This window comes from Aulostomus chinensis, chromosome 20 (assembly GCF_037954235.1).
Source record: "Aulostomus chinensis isolate RoL2024-O1b breed Wild chromosome 20, RoL_Achi_v1.0, whole genome shotgun sequence".
In the NCBI taxonomy this organism is placed as follows: Eukaryota; Metazoa; Chordata; class Actinopteri; order Syngnathiformes; family Aulostomidae; genus Aulostomus; species Aulostomus chinensis.
In genome coordinates this window covers 13,300,780-13,320,374 of record NC_141339.1, presented here as the reverse complement: position 1 = coordinate 13,320,374, position 19,595 = coordinate 13,300,780, and the positions used below count along the sequence as shown (strand labels likewise).

Sequence of the window (19,595 nt, the reverse complement as noted above, 5' to 3'; positions counted from 1 at the left end):
ATGCAGAGTCCATCAATCTAAACATCCTCAACAGCCGTCCATCGACAGGAGCCCCTACGCGTAGCGGAGGATTTAGCCTGGGTGATAAAAAGACACATGTTCAGGTGCAGTGCGTGCACAGTGAAACGGAGACTGGCCTGTGCCTGGGGTGGATGGTGGCTGCGCATGTTGTAATGGATGTAAAGGGGGCATAAGTGGACATGTGAGGAGGAAGGAGAGGGGCACTTAAGTCAGCACCTGTCGCGTGCTGGCCCGGGGGAGGCTTGCGTTTTTTTTTTTATATATATATGTGTGTGTGTGTGTGTGTGCGCAATGGGGAGGGTGGGATAAGAGTGGGAGAAAAAAGTGCTGGAATTCGGCCCGATCCCTTGAGGTTACAACCCCCCCTTCCCCGAAATGTCGCCCACAATCCGCCAAATGATTCCTCATCGTCTTCGTATAAACCCATGATTCCTTATTATAGCAGCCAGAGGAAGACGGTACATGTGTGCACATGCTGTTCTGTGTGGAAAGGTGTTGTGCACAGGATGGAAGCTGTTGGCCGAGGTCCAGAGGATTATATCACTTCCCTGTTGCTCTCTACTTCAATACAGGGAAATCTAATGGAGCCCCAACTGTGCCAGTGCTTCCCGCCCCAACTGTGCCAGTGCTTCCCGTTCCTCTATTTGGCACCTCTGCACCGCCAGCTGCACATCAACTGGGGATTCAGGCTGGTTAGTAATTTACACAATCTTAATCCAACGGCAAATCCCATCTGCAACAATAGAATATCTTAACATCCCAGGGAGCATTTTGCTGAGCACACATGGGATTTTTCATCACTGTCATGTTTCTTTTACGTACAGTGGACAAACACACACACACACACACACAGACTCTGGAAGCTTCTCGATAAAGCTGTAGGTCAGTGAACAGCACCGCCGGGCATTTCAAGTGTCTTGTTCAAGTGCACCTCCAGGGATGATAATGAGGATAAAGTGTTACCCTACTTTCATTCATGCAATCTCTCACTGTGGTTTGTCATGTTCACACCAAAAGTCTCACTGAATGTTCATTTTTCCAATATCATTTTTATGTTTTCTAGAAGCTGTACTGGCAATAAAACCATTAAACCCCCAAATGATATGTATCATTTTCAGACATTAGCCCCATAAAGACTCAAGGATCCCCAATAAAAGGCATTAAAGCAAGCGGTCTGGACACTTTCACTGTGCAATGAACTGCTGCTATGACCTTTGACCTGTAGAGTTTACCCACAATGGGGAGCAATGAAACACCAGGGATGTGGTAAAGTAGTGGAACTCCCCAAGGTCAATGACTTTATGGGGCGGGGGAAAATGAGAGAAAGAAAAGGAAGTGAGAGCAGAAGTGGCTTTGGTTAAAAAAAATACCGTACAAAAGGTTTTTATCACACACTTGTCCATGAACTCACACATACACAATAGCCTACTTTCCCATTGTTTTGGCCGAAGCGTCAGAGTCGAGATCCCCAAAGTAATTATGAAAATTAATTACAATTCCTCTGGGAGTTGTATGGAAATGAGCTACGGTGTTTCTGTGCTGCCAGGCAGAGAGGAGCAGCCCCGTGAAGTGGAGGGGGGGGAAAAAAGTGAAAATTCTCAGGCTGACACTCTGCTGGAAACATCCAGCATCGTCATGTCAGCTGAGGTATTACATGAGTTGACATTGAACATGTGATAGAACAAGCTTGTCACCTGTGACAGCGGGGACAAGGTCTCCCATACCTCTAGTCTGTCTGCTCTGAAATCGTCATGATCCCGCCCCCCCCCAGGTTCTAACACAAGGCTGCATGTGATCTGACACAGTGGAACAGGAGAGAAACTGGGAATAGTGAATTGAATTAAGCGCGGTATAGATTACAGACTGTGTGACTGACAGAGATTCTTATGATGCGAGATCTGCTGGAGCTGGAAATAGAAAGCACCCAGACAGAAGTGTGATCAACAAGCCATTAATCCTGCCTGGCAAACACACAGATGTGCAGCGAATAACACAATCCAATCACGTCTCTGCGCCATGGAATGCGGTCAGATGCCATAACAATATACGACATCAAAGCCTGTATGGTTGTAAGCTCCGAGGGTTGAATAACCCCTGAGATTAGTGCTGTAAGTAATGGCAGCCATCCCTGCTCAGGGACCCAGACGTCATAAATGTCCCCAGACAGTGAAAGCCAGTGTCAGGCTTGGCCTTGCTGACCCCTGGCTGGACGCCTCTGGGCGGTTAGATTCTTTGCTATCCGTTTCCTGAGGTCAGTCTTTGTTTGTGTCATGCTGGGTGATTAAATCACATCGGGGTTTTGTTTTAAATGATTTCTGTGCACAGGAGCAGCTGCTCGGTGGATGTCGGGGTGGATGCATCCACGGGTTGACCTTGTCTACCAGCCCCCATGACTCTTCAGTAGCAAAAACGTCCTTGAGTAGCACTAATCAACATCAGTGGAAAGACGGAAATACTGATTTATGTAAATATTGCCCCATTTGTGGGATCCTGATGGCGTAGGCAAACCTAAAGCTAATCCCTCATAATGACTTTGTCTTTTGCTTGTTTCCTTGCATCGTTCCGATCTTTGTACTGTGAATTGTCTTACTAATCAGATAATTAAAAGGCACTTGAATGCACCTCCTGTCAACCCTGAGTAGAGTAATTATGCCTACTAATGCCATCTCTGTCTTTTGATACTACGTTTTACTTTTGATTACAAAAGTACAAAATACATAGTGTACCCAAAGAAGGCTTTCCTCCAGAAAGCTCATGTGATTTATCACATCTGGATCTGGTTCAGTAAGTTAATCTCAGTTCTCACATGGCAACAAATTTCTTCAAAATCCCTCCACAAATGTTAGAGCTATCCACTCAACAGGCACACACGATCACTTTATCTGCTTTGTGGAGGTAAAAACCGTCACTATAAAATGCTCATAATTGCTAATTGTTCACAACTGAGATCGTTTTTGTGATCTTGAGCAAATCTAAAAAAACAAAACAAAACAAAACAACTTCCTCGTGGAGCGCTCAGCTACATTTCTATGTATTTTTGAAACACACACTGATGACTATGCTTTGCCTATTATTCTGGTTTCCTCTTACTCTGAACTTGTCCTTTCCGATTTAAACAGGACGTCCGTGGTCCTCTACAACAGATGTGTGACTTAAGTCAGGACCACCCTATGTGAAAGAATACACTCTAGAAAATACATGCACGCTACACACACACACACACACACACACACACACAAAAGGGTCTCAGAATACAGTGCAGGCCAAAGAGTGGAGTTGCTGAATGAAGCAGGTTCAGATGAAAGAGGTTCTTTTTGACATTAGCAGGCTGCTGAGCCTCTGCTGGCAGCTTCGGGTGATATTGGTGCCAATAGGGCAGATGCTGCAGACCGGCCAGTAGATATGGAAGGAAAGATCTGAAAGGCAAGGAAATACAAGGGGGAAGAGAAGTGATAAGAAAATGGAGGATGGGAGTGACAGAAAACAAGTGTTTTGAGATAAGAAGACAAGCAGAGATATTGTTAAAATGTGTTTTATTGTTGGTGATGTAGTTTCCTTTCTCCTTATTCACTCTGCCTCTCTAAAGCAGACACCCTCCGACACACACACACACACACACACACACACTGCCTGACATTAGCATAATCCTAAACATGAGCATTGGAGTCATGGTTATGCTCCCAGCCAGGCGGTGACTTATGTTGTGGGCTTCTAATCATATTACAGTCAGCCGAAAGCTGATGTTCTTGGCATGGTCCCTGCTGATACGCATGTTAGACTCAGCCCTCGGCACCGCACCACCAGTGCTCTGTACTGGAATGATGCTCGGAGGAATGCTGAAGATTTTAACACCCCAACAACTGCTGGTTCATGGAATTTTATGAGCTGTTGCAGATGTTAATGCATCATTGATAGACAAGCAGCAGAAGCGCTTTGCTCTTAGAGATTAAAAGGTTCACACACGTGTTGCTCTTTTGCCTGCATCTCAAAAAGGGGATATCACCTTTCACTGCTGCTGGAATGTACCTGTTGTGACATCACTTCAACTGGAAAACTGGTCAAATGAGAGCCTCACCAACTCTGCAACTTCCAAGCGGTCCGATTGCACTCAAGCAAACTGAGTCAATTTTTGGACTTAGGATGTGTCATTAAAAAAACAAAAAAAGGAATGAAAGTATCAGAAATGTTAACAAATTTGTTTAAATCCATGTTTATGAGCACTTCACCGAGGAAACACCTCCACTGTAGAGTTGTTGGGATGCTGATTCAGCAGGTGTGAGCACCACATGCCTTGTGCAGAGAGTCTATCAGATTGTTGATTGTGGCCTATGAAATGTTCCACCGCTCCTCTTCGATGGTGGTGCCAAGTTGCAGGATGTTAGCAGGAGCTGGAACAAGACGACCTAGAACACCCCAAATATGCTGGGTGGGTTCTGTGCATTATAATAATGGAATATGAGGTGATGGCAACTTGTTTTAGGACCTCTGTGGATTTAAATGGCCATCAAAAAAATGCAACTATCGTCATTGTTTAAAGTTCATGCCTCCCCATACTGGAACCCCACCATAACCCCATTGCACACATCGTAACCCCACTTGGCACTTGTCAGCAAACTGCTCACCTAAACGACACCATCAACGCTGTCTTCCATCTTCTTGGTACAGGCTTGGATGTGGCAGTGTTGGTCAGGTGTAGTCACACCTGTGAGTGCGAGGTGGATGTACTGCCAAAATTCTTGCAAGTCACATTGGAGACGGTTTACGGTCGAAGAAGGAACACTAAACTGATGGGTAACAACTTGGTTTTACACTCCTGCAGTTAGCACGCCAATTCTCTGCGAGCTCAAAACACGTGTGTGTGTGTGTGTGTGTGTGTGCGTGTTTAAAAAAAATGCATATTTTACAACTTCTACTGTGACCAACCCAAGACACACCTGTGTAATGATCACCATCACGGATTTTTAACACAGTTGTGAACAGAATTTGTAAGGAAAAAAAATGGTGCCAATTTAGAAGTCTTAGATCTTGAACTCATGAAGAAGCACAAAAAAAGGATTCTTTCCTACTCCTTACTGTCTTTGATGGGCTTTTTTAGAGTTTTCCTTCATCTCAAGGTGCTGCCATAGAGCTCCTCAATGCTTTGCTAACAAAAAAAAAAACCCTGGCTAGCATTCTCATTCAATATAAAAGTTGTGAAAAATGTATTCGACTAGTGATGGAGTGGTTACCACAAATAGATAAACTACAAACACATTTTTAGAGTTGGTGTTGATGCAGCAGCGTGTTGAGATCCCCATATTCGCTGCTGCTTAAGTGAAGTGGAACACACCGGTTAAACTCTATCAGATGGCCTCTGCATTTTATAATATTCAGCAGAAGGCTCTCATCTGTTTTGTACCCCACACAGTCATACAGTAATATGTGTGCACACATGTGCTCACGCAACAGTTTTGATGTTAGCATCACAACCTACGCAGCCCTTTGATTGTCCGCACGCGTCCTGTGCATGATCCTCTGGAGGAGGAACTGAGGATGAGGCTTTCTGCATGTGGTAAAGACTCTTGGTGTCATGGTGGCCGCGCTACCCCGGAGTCAGGCGGATTCACCGCTCAGTCACTGCACACGAGCCATCAATCATCATCATCATCACCACCACCTGTCAAACAGAGGAACTCACACACAGGAAGTAATATTGCTAAAGCATGTAGTGTACATTATACCCCACATGCACTCTCCACGTGTTGCCAGCTACTTGGCCGAGCACATGCAGCGAACTCTTCAGTACCACTTCTCGTCCTCCATGACATCACATTGCCATACGAGCTTGACTGACAGGAGGTCTGTTTGTTTCCCCCTTAAAGACGGAGTCCATTTCCTGTGCTCCCTTTGTTTTAGACTGTAGATTAAAAAAACGATCTCCCTTTTAAACGCTGTGTTTACATTGTGTGAGCGCTTTGAGGGAAAGCACAAAGCCACCACACAGTGGGTGGATTATAAACTTGGACTGAGTTTCAAACAGACTGAATTTATAAACACAGAATTCCCCCACACTCGACTCACGGGTCCCAGCCTGCTAGCATATTACTGCGGATCAAACACAGACGTGGCCCATCCTTGCACTTTGATGCGTCTGAGTGTGTGTCTGAGTGTGTGTCTCTGCTTGCATTGTGTTTGCACCTTCTTGTGATTTACACTTCTCAAGTAGCCGAACACATCTCTAGTCTGGTTCAGTGTCATCCATCAAAACCCTGGTGTGTGCGTACCAGCGGTGCTAGCACGATGGCTTCTTGAACCGCACTTCGCCGGGGTGATCCCCGATTGTCACGTTGTGTTGAGGCACACGAGGGGGGGACGACCTGGGATCTCCGTGTCTTATCGAAGGAGTACAAGTGTCTGAATGTCCATTATGTGCCAGCTGTTCAGAATGAGGAGTAATTGCACTGTTGGCAAGGGTCCACGTGGGCCCCAGCGCTGTGGCTTCCCCCCACCCTGGGCACGCTGCCAAGCCCTCCCGCACACTGCCTCCCTGACCCGTTCTACCACCGCCACCAAATGGCACCCCACCCCTATGCCTCAGCACCCGACCAAACATCATCCCCCAAAACTCTTCCACCCATTACCACCAGCCCTCTGCTCCACATTCCGAGGGGGGCACTGGTTAAATCTAATCCCATAATAAGACACTCAGCTGTCCAGGAAAAGAAAGAACTTTCCTCTGGTAAATTCTACACTTCCTTTTTTCTTTTTTAACCAACCCTTCTTTTCACCCCAAGTGGAGGCAAGATGACACTTTGGGCCCCATCGACCAGTTGCCTTTGTCTTTCTTCAAACTAGATTTATCCTTTCTTCCCAATGTTTTTTCTTTTTTTTTTTGTTAGTGGTATAAGTTTGCCTCTGTGTTGGGTCCCTGAACACATGGGAGGGCTACATTGCTGAAGGGCCACTTGGCACACATACACAGGCACACACAGGCACGAACACACACACACACACACGCGCGCATGAACACATGACACACACACACAAACTCATTTCTATGCTCCCAACAGACAGATGTGAACAATTTACATTACATCGCCTAGTCTTCTAACACACTGGTGCCTTTCCTGCGTTTCCTTCCCAAAATAACATTGTTGAGACATCATCATCACCACCATCGTCATCATCATGTTGAATGAAAGGGTAAACTGCAGGTTTAATATATTTGTAATATTAACCATGAGAAATAAAAATTTGGGAGGCACAGTGGTGCAGTGGTCAGCACTGTTGCCTCACAGCAAGAAGGTTCCGGGTTCGAGTCCTGGCTCCATCACAGGATCTTTCTGTGTGGAGTCTCCATGTTCTCCCTGTTCCTGTGTGGGTTCTCTCTGGTTCTCCAGCTTCCTCCCACAGTCCAAAGACATCAAGAGGGGACGAGGCTGATTGATACTCTAAATTGACTGTAGGTGTGACTGTGAGTGTGAATGGTTGTCTGTCTCTATGTGTTGGCCCTGTGATGGACTGGTGACCTGTCCAGGGTGAACCCCGCCTCTCACCCTTAGATGCTGGGATAGGCTCCAGCCCCCCGCTACCCTTAACAGGATAAGCGGAAGAAAATGGATGGATTGATGAAATAAAAATTTGACTTTAAACCAAGTTACAGTATTAGCTTAGAACATTTACAGTCCTGAACCAAAGTATGAACCAAATTTAATATTTTCATTACATTGTAAGGATTCTTAGTTGTAGTTTCTCGTTGAAATTTTGCGAGCACACCTAAGAACTTCACATGGAATCCTTGTGTCCTGTCTTCGTCCCCAATGTAGGCTGCGTCTCCCACTGGTTCAGTTATTAATACCGTATTTCTTCTCCTGTTCTACCGCATCTCATTTTAACCTCACTTCCAGTTGTTTTTCTTCCTCTGTTATTTAATGGGTAACTTTAGCCTCCTTCAACTTCCTGTAATTCGTCCTGAAGTCTGAACCATCCCCCCCCCCCAAAAAAAAAAAAAGTTCCACACCGCAAATGAACTGTTTGATCCGAGACAATCCCTTTTGTTGGGTTTCACACTTGCTGTTGCAGTTTTAGTTTGATCATATCCAAAAGTCAGACTGTCCTGAAAAAAACAAAGTTAATGTGAAATAGCTTTTAATCTTATTGTGTTGAAATTATGCAGTTATTGTAATGGTTAAATATCTTAACATAACTTTTCACATTTTGGATATCCGTACTATTACTGGGATGAGGGGTAATATGACCTTATTTGACTAAAAACTGCATTTCCTTATAATGTCGGACTACTATCGTTACCATATTTATTAAAAAAAAGCAATTATGTTCGGATTTCACATTTCATTGAGACGCAAACAAGAACAAAGACAGTAGAGTGGGAAGAAACACCATGGCTTTTTGTGAAACGTGCTGTGAAGAAGCTTTCAATACCGTGTGGTAAAGAATTCTCGTAAAAGCATTCAGGTGCTTTGTCGTTCTAATGGTGGGGAACCCTGTTTATTTTTCGGAAGCAGTGCCTTTGTTTGTATGAGGTCAGTTTGTGAAGTGGGTGACGTGCATGTGAATGCGAGTGTGTGGGTACGAGCATGTGCCCTGAGCTGAAGGTGTCCGTGTGGAAACCACTGAGTTGGGTTATCAGCTTTAGGAGCCTGGGAAACTGTAAGAGACCCAGATACACAGAGACCAGATACAGTCAAAGGGGTGCAGGCACAGAGAGAAATGTTAGCCAGGACCTCTTTTTTATGAGGAAGAATAAGAAAAATAAAGGTAACTCTTAAAAGATTTTATAAACATAATGCATTCTTTGTTTTTATTTCCTAGAATTACACGACCCTCTTTTTTTAATCTCCTGTGGTATATATTATATACCGCATGTTTATTCTAGTGAATAATGATTTGAGGGGCGGGAGGGGGTATGTGGGTGTGGTTCCTTGTGGTCATTGGTGGGGAAAAACCAAAACAACAGATGGACTGGGTAGTGTCTTTAACCCAGATTCTACCTCTCTAATCCTGTCTTCACTGCAAGAATGTCCACATTGCACGTTGGACGTGACAGGCCAAATGACCATTTGGATTTGAACCTGCCTGAGCCGGGGATAAACAAGTTCTTATCCAAGTAGTTGTCATTAAACCTTGCTGCCAGTAAAGAGAGGGGGGAAAAAAAATGTAATTGGATGCTGTGTTGTTCTGCGACGAGCTGTTGTGTCTAGCTGTAATAAATTGCATGACTCATTGGAGGTGAGCAGTTGGGAAGGGGATTGAGGGAGCTAGACAGTCAGCTGTCAGCGTCTGGAGAGGGGTGGTGGGGCAGCAACCCTCAGCTGATTTACTGGAGGGGATTGCGTCAGTCAGCTGATGGAGTTAGAAAGAATGGGCGGTTGGGGAGGTGATGGGTGAGTGGGGGGGGGGGTTGTTGACTGAATCAGTCAGCTGGCATAACATCATTAGTAGACCTTATAAAATCAGGTCAGTTGTACGATTACTCAACCAAGCCTATAGTTACCAACTCCCCTCCTCCCCCCAGTAGGCTGCCTACACCTCTACATAATTACCACTCCTCCTTTTATTCTTGTCTCTCACTAGATCTCTTAACCTGGGTCACTGTAAATCGACGGCGCAATGGCTGATCTCTTTCCATGTGTCTGAGCTCTTAACCTGGTGATAGTGAGTTCAGCGCAGTGCGAAAGAGCAACCGAGCCAGCATGTAGAGGAACCTTTTTATAGCCGCTTGAATTTACCGCCTCATTCTTTTAGCTATAACCCAAAAATCTTAGCTAAAGGCTGGAACATTCATTTGGAAATGGTAAATATAGAGTCTTCCCTGCCAGCTCATTCAATGGAAGGTAGATTTTCCTTGTTTAAAGGGAACACGCTGACCTCAACATTCTAGGAATTCACTGCCATCTCATTGTTGTCCCCACTTCTGGTAATTGCTGTCCCCTTCAGTCTCACATCTTTACATCAAGCTACTTCTGTTCCATGACCCTTAACCTTCTACTCCAAACCCGTTATGCCCTCAAATGTTTTATAATTTGCCCTTCATCCCCCTCTCTTTCCTTGCTTTGCCACCACAGTTAGGCACCTTGCCCATCCAAGAATAGAATATGTCGAACCCTTCTAGGTCAGGTCAGAGGTCGCGCTGGATGCAAGGGATTGCCCTGTAAATTAGTTGATTTGAAATCCCTAATTACGCGCCACTAATCTTTCTCAGGGTGCCAGTCTGAGGCTTAGTTGTCGCGCCAGCTGCCTTGAGTGTGGAAGAGAATGAGCAGAAGACGGAGAGTGAGGTTTAATGAGTACGCTGTCAGTTTAAACGTCGAGGAATATTTGGGAAAGGTTAAGTTGGATCCTCGAAGAAATTTACAAAATTCCGTGGCAGATATTGAAGTTCTTTAATGAGATCTGAGATGGTTTCGTTCATCCTTAAATGTGTTAGGCAATACATGTGTAGAGCATTTGCTGGAGACAGATCTGTCTCAGCATCAGTTATGGAGTCACTGCTGTAATATTGCGGAATTCCTTGCCGTGGCTTAATGATATCAACAATATTTTGTGTGCTATTGAGTCTTCCTCTGCCCAACGGCATCACAGCAGGCCAGTATTCATCCTCCTAGATGGTCAATGATGGCTGGTCAGAGCTTCTGTTGATTTTACCTGGAATCAATAAAATCCCAGAGCTGACGCTGCAGAACAGGAGCCAGACAAGGATCAATGAGTCTGTAATAGGATCAGAACCAACCGTTGCAACAAACCCTCCAAGGTTACGACTCTCACGCACCGGTGTGATCTGACCAAATCAGCATGCGGTGAAGCTGTTGGGTCATCAGTCAGAGCAAGCTTGCCAAATGCGTTGATTGTGCTTGATTTTAAGCGGCTCGATTTTAAATGCAGCATCTGGGCATAGATTAAAAAAAACGAACCACGACTACCTCAGACATGCTCACTATCTCAGCACCACCAGAGGACCACCCGACGACGAGACAACAGCAGATGGAACTAAAGCTTAACAGAGACCTGTTGATGCATCATGAACCTAATTCTTCCACTCGGTAAATGAAGCATTAAACACAAAGCGTTTACTGGAAGTGGTGTCAGTGCCCTTCTGGGTAATCAATGGACCAGTGGACTGTTGTTTGATGAGAGGAGGGACGCAAGGGGAGGACCGTGACTGTGGAGTTGAGCTGCGACAGAGGTCATGGGCAAATGATCTAGCAGCCAGGCAGTGGACCAGCTGGGTTACCATCAGTAGGCTGTGAGGTCAAGGGTCAAGGCCTTGTCCTGTGGCCCTGTGTTGTCCAGACAGCCGTAAACCGCCCTTCATTAGTGGCATCTGCAAAGTGGCTTGTTGAAGCGACGACCGTCAACTTCGGCAATGCCAGTAATTTGGAATTTACTATTGTTGATAAGATGGCTCCTGATTTATTTATTGATAGAAAACGCAAAGTGTACGTTTCATCAAGAGTCAAGTTTGAGGTTACTTTCCTTTTTTCTTTTAAAAGTCATTATAAATATGCATTTTTGGACTATTGGTTACACGTCAAGAAAAAGTAGCTGCACTTAATTTTCTTTTGATTAATTAATCAACCTATGGTTGCAGCTCTAACGACTTCTGATAACAGTTTCAGATGGCAGTGCCAAGAAAGCAGAACAGTTAAAGCTTCCTGAACTGTGTTGAAACTGCCAGAAGTAATTTTGAAGCCAGAATTCTTTGAATATCAAAACAAACAGAGGATAAAAAGTAGAGGGCCATTTTATAGACCAGCCTAGAGACATTAACCGTGCCATCTCCACCTCTGATTAGGTCTCCACTCTCTCAGGTTGGACGGGTGCCTTCTTCCTTTCATAGCAAACACTGAGCTGTATGTCTTAATAGTCTCCTACTTCATCATGCTCAGCATAGATTGAAAGCATCCAGTACCAGAGGCAGCCAAGCAACCCCAAAACACCACTTAGGCTTCTCCTATGTTTCTTAAAAGAGATGCTGTTCTTTTCTTCAGAGCTGGTGCAATCATTAAAAAAATAAATAAGAAATAAGATTTTGTTTGGTCGGTCCAAAGAAGGACTGTTGCTTTTCAACTGCAGGCAGATGTTTTTGTTTTATTCTCTAAGAAACGGAGTCTTACTCTGTCTTCAATAGCGGAGCCTTTTTTTTTTTTTTTTTAGCCAGAAAGCAACTGATGGTGCAACCATGCTCCGTGAGCTTCAAGGTCAGCTCGGATCTGGTTTGAAGTTATCCTTCTGCGCCATCCGAACAATCTTTCTCTTAAGTATTGGGTCAATTTTCCCTTTGCAGCCACATCCTGGGATGTTGGCTCCAGTCCCAGGAGCCTTCATCTTACATTACATTACATTACATCATTTTGCAGATGCTTTCGTCCAAAGCGATTTACAGTCATACATTTTATCAAGAGTAGAAAGCAACTTTGAAACGCTGCGTTCTCTTCTCCATTTAAAACTGACCGAATGAAGGATTGATACAAGAAATGTCACTCTTACATGAAGTGTATGTCTCACTAATGTTGCAGGGTATCGATAACGTCATTTTGGTGGTTTTTAAAAAGCATCTGCCGAAGTAAACCAGACTTGTATGTGTTAATTACAGATCTTTTTAATGTCAACACATTAATTGATTCATTATTTGAATGAAATTGAAAGCTAGCTTTTTTGTAAGTCTTGTTTTTCTGGGTTGGTGTATTATATAAGTGAGCTGCTGATTTTGCAGAAAATTCGATTAGAATACCTGAGCTGCGTGAAGTAGGGTGGGAATCTTGTAAAATGTTGAATAAACGATCGGTCAAACATATAAAAATGCTAGTTACAGTGGTTTGTTTTGTGATTAGATTTGTTTTTTTGGATGATATCAAATTAGTACGTGAAACAGCTGCAGTTTCATGTGGGTTTTTTTTTTGTCAACAATTATACGTTTTTTTTCTCATTTTATGAGTATTAGCTACCTTGTAAAGCACTGTAATAGACTGATGTTGTTAAAAAAGGTTTTAAAAGTTAACGCAACTCTTTTAACAGAGTTTATAGCATCTGATAAAAATGCGAGATTCATTTCTTTCAAAGCCGATTTCCTCAAACCCCTTTCTGTTTCTCAGTGCTGATGACACAAATTAAATCAATCAGAATCATCCAAATATAGGCACAAAACCGAGCCACTACAACAAAGAGCTCTTTCTTTCTTGAGGGTTTACTGTTTTGTTTTGTTGTTTTTTTTTTGGCCATCAGTACATCAAGAATGAGAACATGCAACAACAACAACAAAAAAAACAGGAGTTTCGAAATTTAGAGTGAAGGACCGAACAAGCGGCAGAGGGAGGGAGGGAGAAAGCGACAGGCGAGAAAAAAGGGGGAATGACGGAAAAACAGAAGGCAGCTTGAGCAGGAGTGTGGGCGTTTTTATTGGTGTCATGAGAGGAGAAATCAATAAAAGAGGTGAAAAAAGCCTCCCGGTTTTAAGAGCTCCATCACTGCGGCAATTAAAGGGGCCTTCAAAGAGTCTGTCTAATCAGCGGTTAAATAAAGATAGGAGCAGGCGGTGCTTTGGATGGCCCTGCTCCTGTAATCTAACACCTACTGCCCTGTACTCAATGGCCCCTTGAACTCAATGTGTGTGTCTGTCGGTGCATGCTTGTGTGTTCATATATCTTTTCTCCACACACACACACATGTTGGTGTATAGAGTGGCCGGACGTGTTTCTGACAGCTTGTATGTGGTTAACAGGCCCTTAAAACGCAGATTAACCCGTTTAAGCTTCCAATCTGCGTCCTTCCCTGTCAGTCTTTTGTATCTGACCTCCGTCTAAACCAACGTGACACAAAGCAGATATGTACGCTCAGCTTATATATTGCAGTTATAGGGAGACAGCCTACCCTCTGTATCCATGACCCTTCCGTTTACCTGCCGTCTTATCTGCTGCTCCATAGACTCATTCATCATGTGTGTAGGTTCTCACCGTGATAAGGTACCTGCCGGTGAGTCAATACTTCAGCCTTGGCTTTTTTCTTCGCTTGCCTCTCCCTTCTTAAAGAGGCGCTGTGTGGACAGAGCAGATTCCAGGCGGAGCAATGAGTTTGCTTTAGGCACACAGAGGGCAAGATAGACAGGTGAAAAAGGCCCTTTACACAATGTCATCGCATGTCACTCTGTAGGCGACCTTGGTCCGAGGAGTTGCTTCGTGTGGTTCTACTGACTGCATGTAGTTTAAGGTCACAACAAACCTACGACTGTTGTCACAAAATGAAAATTGAAACTTTGACACTACCTGCTCAAGATATCTCCGTACTGAACCAAAGGCAAAAAGTAATGGAATAATATATTCGCTGACTATCCAGACTTGACAGAAATAAATCAGTTCAAAAAAGATATGGAAGAATTACCCTTCAATACTATAATAATTCCATTTTCAGTTTGATTAGTATATAAAAGTAGTTATCACGAATGACATCGATTGTAAGTCTGGCAATTTATGACGATAAAACCTCAAGACCCCGCGGTTAATCCTTGATTCAGGCAGGTTGAGTAAAGAAAATTAAATTCTGACTAATAAAGGATGGGTTGTGAAATAGAAAGTCGTTAAAGCAGAGACTATTCAGTAGGCTACGTTCTTTATGGGAAAAGCTGAGCTGCTCGTTGGTCCGCTGACAGCTTGAATGACACCTGGCACACATACAGTGGCTACTCCAGGTAGGAGCTCTAATGGCCATCAGTAACACCTCGTATCCAGTATGGGTATATTCTGCAACGCCACCTCTAACGTAATCTTTTTGTTTTTTTTATGCAGTGACAGCAAGAAATCCTGCTTTACTGTTCAACAAGGCTCATCGCAAATCTAGTGTCTCCTCCACTTTGATTCATACGTACAATTTCAACATTGTCCTTCACTTATTGATATTTTTCAGACAATGAAAATGTTCACCTTGAGCTTCTTTGGCTTCTTGTCAAAGTCTTATTAAGAAATCCCAGTTATCCGTTGCAAACCTGTTGGTCTCAATGCGAGGGAATGAATGAACTCAAACTGGATCGCCGCTGTCGGCAAATGCGCGTCAATTAATGAAGTAATGAGTTATGGTTAACTTTTCTATTACTTTAGATCACAAAGTACATCCAGTAATTATTTGATATATTATTGGAGTAGAATCAAAAGGTGAAATTCAGCACTGAACTATAAGTCAATACTATCTAGTAGAATTATATCAATGTATTGTTTCTTTTTTTTTATTGAGAATAGTTAAGTTTCTTCCTGGTCAGTCAAAAAAGTGGTTACAGAACCTCAAATATGAGAGTTCTTCAGACTCTCAGTTCAAAATGACATTGAAAAATAAGCCTAAATGTATTTGATAAATTGGGTTAGATAGAATAAAACACTGCTGAATGCGAACCCACACACACCCGGGGTAATGTTCTTCTGATTCTTGTTGTATGTCATTCTGATGTTGCCAAAAACTACAAAAGGAATCGGAGGTTAATGCGCTGAGTGTTTTCTCAGCCTCCAGTTTCACCGTTTCTGTCTGTTTTTGAGTAAGAAGTGACCGTTTCTGAAGGACAGGTTCACCTTGATACCTATCGACCAGTCCCTGTGTAGTGACACATAGTCCATCCTACCCAAAATGGAACCATAGTTAAACTGTATTGAAGACAACTTCACAAAAAAGGAGGAGAATATTTACTGCTGTAATAAGTGAGAATAGATTTTGATACAGTCCCATTTTTTAACCCGGCGCAGTCGTCCGATGAGCGCAGGTTTGAGACAAGTCGGCATTGGCTTCCCTTTTCAAGCCCAGACGCTTCATCCTGGTCTTTTATATTTTCTTTCAATCTATGGATGTTCCCCAAATCTTCGTCCCTCCTCCCCATTAACCCCTGACACCTTGCCCCTCTGCACATCCCTGTGGTTAAGCCAGCATTATCAGCGGGCTCATTAGGACAGCATTAGTGTCAGAGATGGACACAGTGATATGGCTGCACCGCTGGATCAAGGAAGCTCGGAGAAGACCCCAAGCCGTTTTTTTTTTTTTTTTTTTTTTTAAATCTTCTTCCCGGGCCTCTCTATCTCTTCATGCTATTGTTCAGGGATGCTTCAGTTCTGTCACTAAAGGTCAGAGGTCACTCTTCTCACAGGAGCCATCACGCTCTTTCTCCCCAATGCACTGTCACTATGATTCACCAATCACATGGGTCGCTGTCACTCGGCCCCGACACAGCTGTCACTCAAGCTCACATGTGTGTGATTGTGCTCACCTCCTGGGCCCTGATCTACTTAAACACCACAAAAACCTCACTTTCTGTGGCCTTTCTCTCAAAAACACAGTGACCCGGCGTTGTTGGAGGCAATACTTGTACTTGACTCTACATGTAAAATTCTCTAGCATTTTATGTTCCCAAAAGCAATTATCTACAGTTTAATTTCCCCTAAGAACTCCTTGATATATCAAAGTACTCTAACACTACTAATACTACATTCCCCCCGGTTGACATTAAAATTACATCAACTGATGTCACAAATAATGCCACCTTACATGTCTCAGGGTTGGAATTTTTCCTACTCCCCACCCACAACTGACCTGAAATGAACATCGAACACCCCCCCCCCCCCATCATTAATCAATAAATAATCCTTTTTTTGAAATTCAAATGTAAAGATTAGATTAGAGCCGTGAGGTTTATCAGTCGCACTACAAACAAAGGACAAGGAAGGAAGCGAGGAGAACAGATTACATAAAAACAGCATTCAAGGAGCCTAATATTTGCTTAAGCTCGAGGCATTTGAGGCCATCTGCAAATGCTACAGTTTGTAAATGCTTTGATAAACGTGCTCACGCGGATTAACGGAAACTCGCAGAAAATAAATGCATTCGTATTACAGGAAAGTGGTAATTTAATGTATTCATTCATCATTTGTAAGATTTGTTCAGGCAGTGTGAGAGTGTGCTTACAGCTCTGTATAATACACTCAAAAAAATTAAAATTATGTTACATTGCAGTAGCAATACCCTCATGTTTTCATTTTTTAAAATATTCCACTGTTCCGTTGTGCATCATTCAATTTCCGGCACAGTTCATCGTAACATGATGGGTAGTGATACCATTTGCCGTGCTAAGGAACTGGATTTGGTGGCATGAATTCACCTGCGTGAACCTTATACAGTACATCCACATCACTTAAAAATGCTTCTGCCTTGAAAGTCTTTACGTTCACCTTGGCAAGATTCTCTTACAGTCATGATTTATGGAATCCATCCAAAAAAACAAACAAAACAAAACCCTACAAACAAAAAGCTACATCCTAGTCCACTTTGCACTTCGCACACTTTCCATTTTTTTTCCCCCTTCCTGATACTGATTCTGATTCCAGGAAACTGTATTATTAGATCATCCCAAAATGAATTTTCATCATCCATTGACCTATTTTTGGGCCTTGGGATGACGGGAGGTCCTTCAACTTGAGCTCTTTGTTGTAAACTCATATTGAAGTTGAGCAAAGAGTAAACTTGCCCTCTGCAGCATCAGGAAGAAAGACGTAAAACACCCAGAGGGGAAGCATCGCCTCGGATGTTACAGTCAGAAAACCAGAACAATCATAGAACCGTGAAGCCCAAGTCAGTTCAGGAAAAACAAATGCACGTCACTTTAGCATCTTTTCCATGTGAAGTAGATCCGAAAGTCAGACACGCAGATAGAGACCCAGTAGCCTTGGCCCTCTGACCCAGATAGCACCACTTAGGAAACCACTGCCCACATTCCCACCGCCAGCAAATGGCTCCTTCTCCTAATCATTAACACACAAATGGGCCGTGTTCTCATGTGTTTGTGCGTGTGTGTTGATGTGTGTTTGCTGCGTACTTTGTGCTTGACACAAAGCTGTGAAAGACATATAAAGCTGAGACCCACTTAGAGCTCAGGTTTAAATTTAGCAACACAAAATGCCTGCAGCCATGCTCGCAGTCACTACCCCTGCCATTGTGTGTCTGTTTGCATTATATGATTGTGTACTAAAGAATGCTTGTATGAATGGGTGTAATTATGAGACAGAAACCAGTGGATGTTGGGTAACCTTGTCAGCTGTAAGGGTGCTGTTGTTTTTATGATAGAGCAGGGAGTGTTTGATCTGTGTGTGTGTGTGTGTGTGTGTGTGTGTGTGTGTGTGTGTGTGTGTGTGTGTGTATGTGTTAAGAGCAATGTTTCCAAGGACTTGCTCAAACCCAGCTCCCCTTCCTTGTGTTTATATCTCATAAAAGTATAAGAGCACAAAAGAAGCTGTCAGAAGTCTCCCTCTGTGATTTTTCTCTCTGGTCCCTCAAGGCTCTTCATTAAAATAGAGAGAGAAGAATGAGTGGAAGAAAACGAGAGCAGAGCAGGTAAAGAGATGAAAAGTGAGTCAACAGTATCAGGTGTTCAGTTGTGCATACGCAGAGATCAGAGGTGAATGGATGTGTGTGTGAGAGTGAGTGTGAGAGGGTCTCTCGCGTCACTGTAGGACTGATTGGCCTCACCTCTGTCAGATGACTGGTGTCCTTCGTAACAACCCACCTCAGGGAAGGATCCAATAGGCTGCTCGGGCCCTGAGGAGACAGGTGAGGGTCAGAGTTCAGAGGCCAGGGGTCTCATGTAGGGAAAAGAGAAGGGTTTAACAATGGTGATCTGAAATGTGCTGCCTTTTAAACAAACATGGCCACCTGGAGACCACCAACATTATTTTCAATTTACTGTACTTTCAATATTTTTGAATCAGTCACCTGAAAAGTGCTTTTGTAGCAGCAGCGCATTTCCCTCTAATCAGCGGCAATTTATGTTGGCTCCTTGTAAACAAATCTAATTAATTTTCCAAGTGCTGCTCCAGAGAACATCCATTCGCTCTTCAGTACAGTTTTTTTTCAGTAGGTTGCAGCAGTCTTGACTTTCTTGTTCATGAAAGATGGAATCATTTGTTAAGTAAACTACTGCCTAAAGACAGAAAAGAAAAAAAGGTATTTTTATGCTTATGCCATAATGAAAACCAACTATGAGGAAGGTCTTGAACTGGGATTTTAGTGCGTCAAATTCCAAGGCTGCAGATTCCAAGCTTCTAAAAGCCCTTTTAGTGCAACCAATTATTCATATCCCTGAAATAATCTTTAGATTCTTTTAAAAAAATGCATATCTTTCGTACGGTTGAATGGAGCTAGGCAGCTAATAATCACCTTTAAAAGATAAACCTCACAAATATTTTCCAATTTGCTGGATGAATGACAAAACTGAATGACCAATAAGCAAAGTAGTTGACAATTATATTTCGGTTAATTAATCGCAAGAAGTATCAAAACTGTTAAGAGAGGAAATAATTGAGTTCAAGAAGCCATTTACCGTCCTTATGTAAAGAATAATTGAAAAAGAAGATGAAATAAAAGAAGAACAATTTGAATCACTTTTTCCAATGATTAGATCAGCTCTTTAAGTCATGTACTTTATACTTTCGTTTCTCCGTGTCTTTTTTTCCCCCTTTACAACTCCTCTACTTCCCTTCACATGCTACAGAAGGGGAGAAGCAGGGAGTGACGGTCCAATTATGTGAATGAATGAATGACTGAATAACTTCCTGATG

General features: G+C 43.2%; 1 protein-coding gene across 8 annotated transcripts in view; it reads left to right on the top strand.

Annotated features, from left to right (window-relative positions):
• The window catches only part of LOC147242890 (uncharacterized), a 151,412-nt gene that overhangs the window by 16,760 nt on the left and 115,057 nt on the right, over nucleotides 1–19,595 (top strand). For 5 of the 8 annotated variants that reach the window (XR_015110654.1, XR_015110650.1, XR_015110651.1 and 2 more), the window contains 2 exons: nucleotides 594–713; nucleotides 2,347–2,559. The exons of 2 other annotated variants lie outside the window; for them this stretch is intronic. Coding sequence is in view for 2 of the 6 variants with exons in the window: in XM_086189788.1 (XP_086045914.1) it covers nucleotides 594–713; nucleotides 2,347–2,523 (297 nt within the window). In the remaining 4 variants the exon portion in view is untranslated. Of the gene's footprint in view, nucleotides 1–593; nucleotides 714–2,346; nucleotides 2,560–19,595 lie in introns of those variants that run through there. One more of the 8 variants, XM_086189789.1, reaches the window with a different exon arrangement.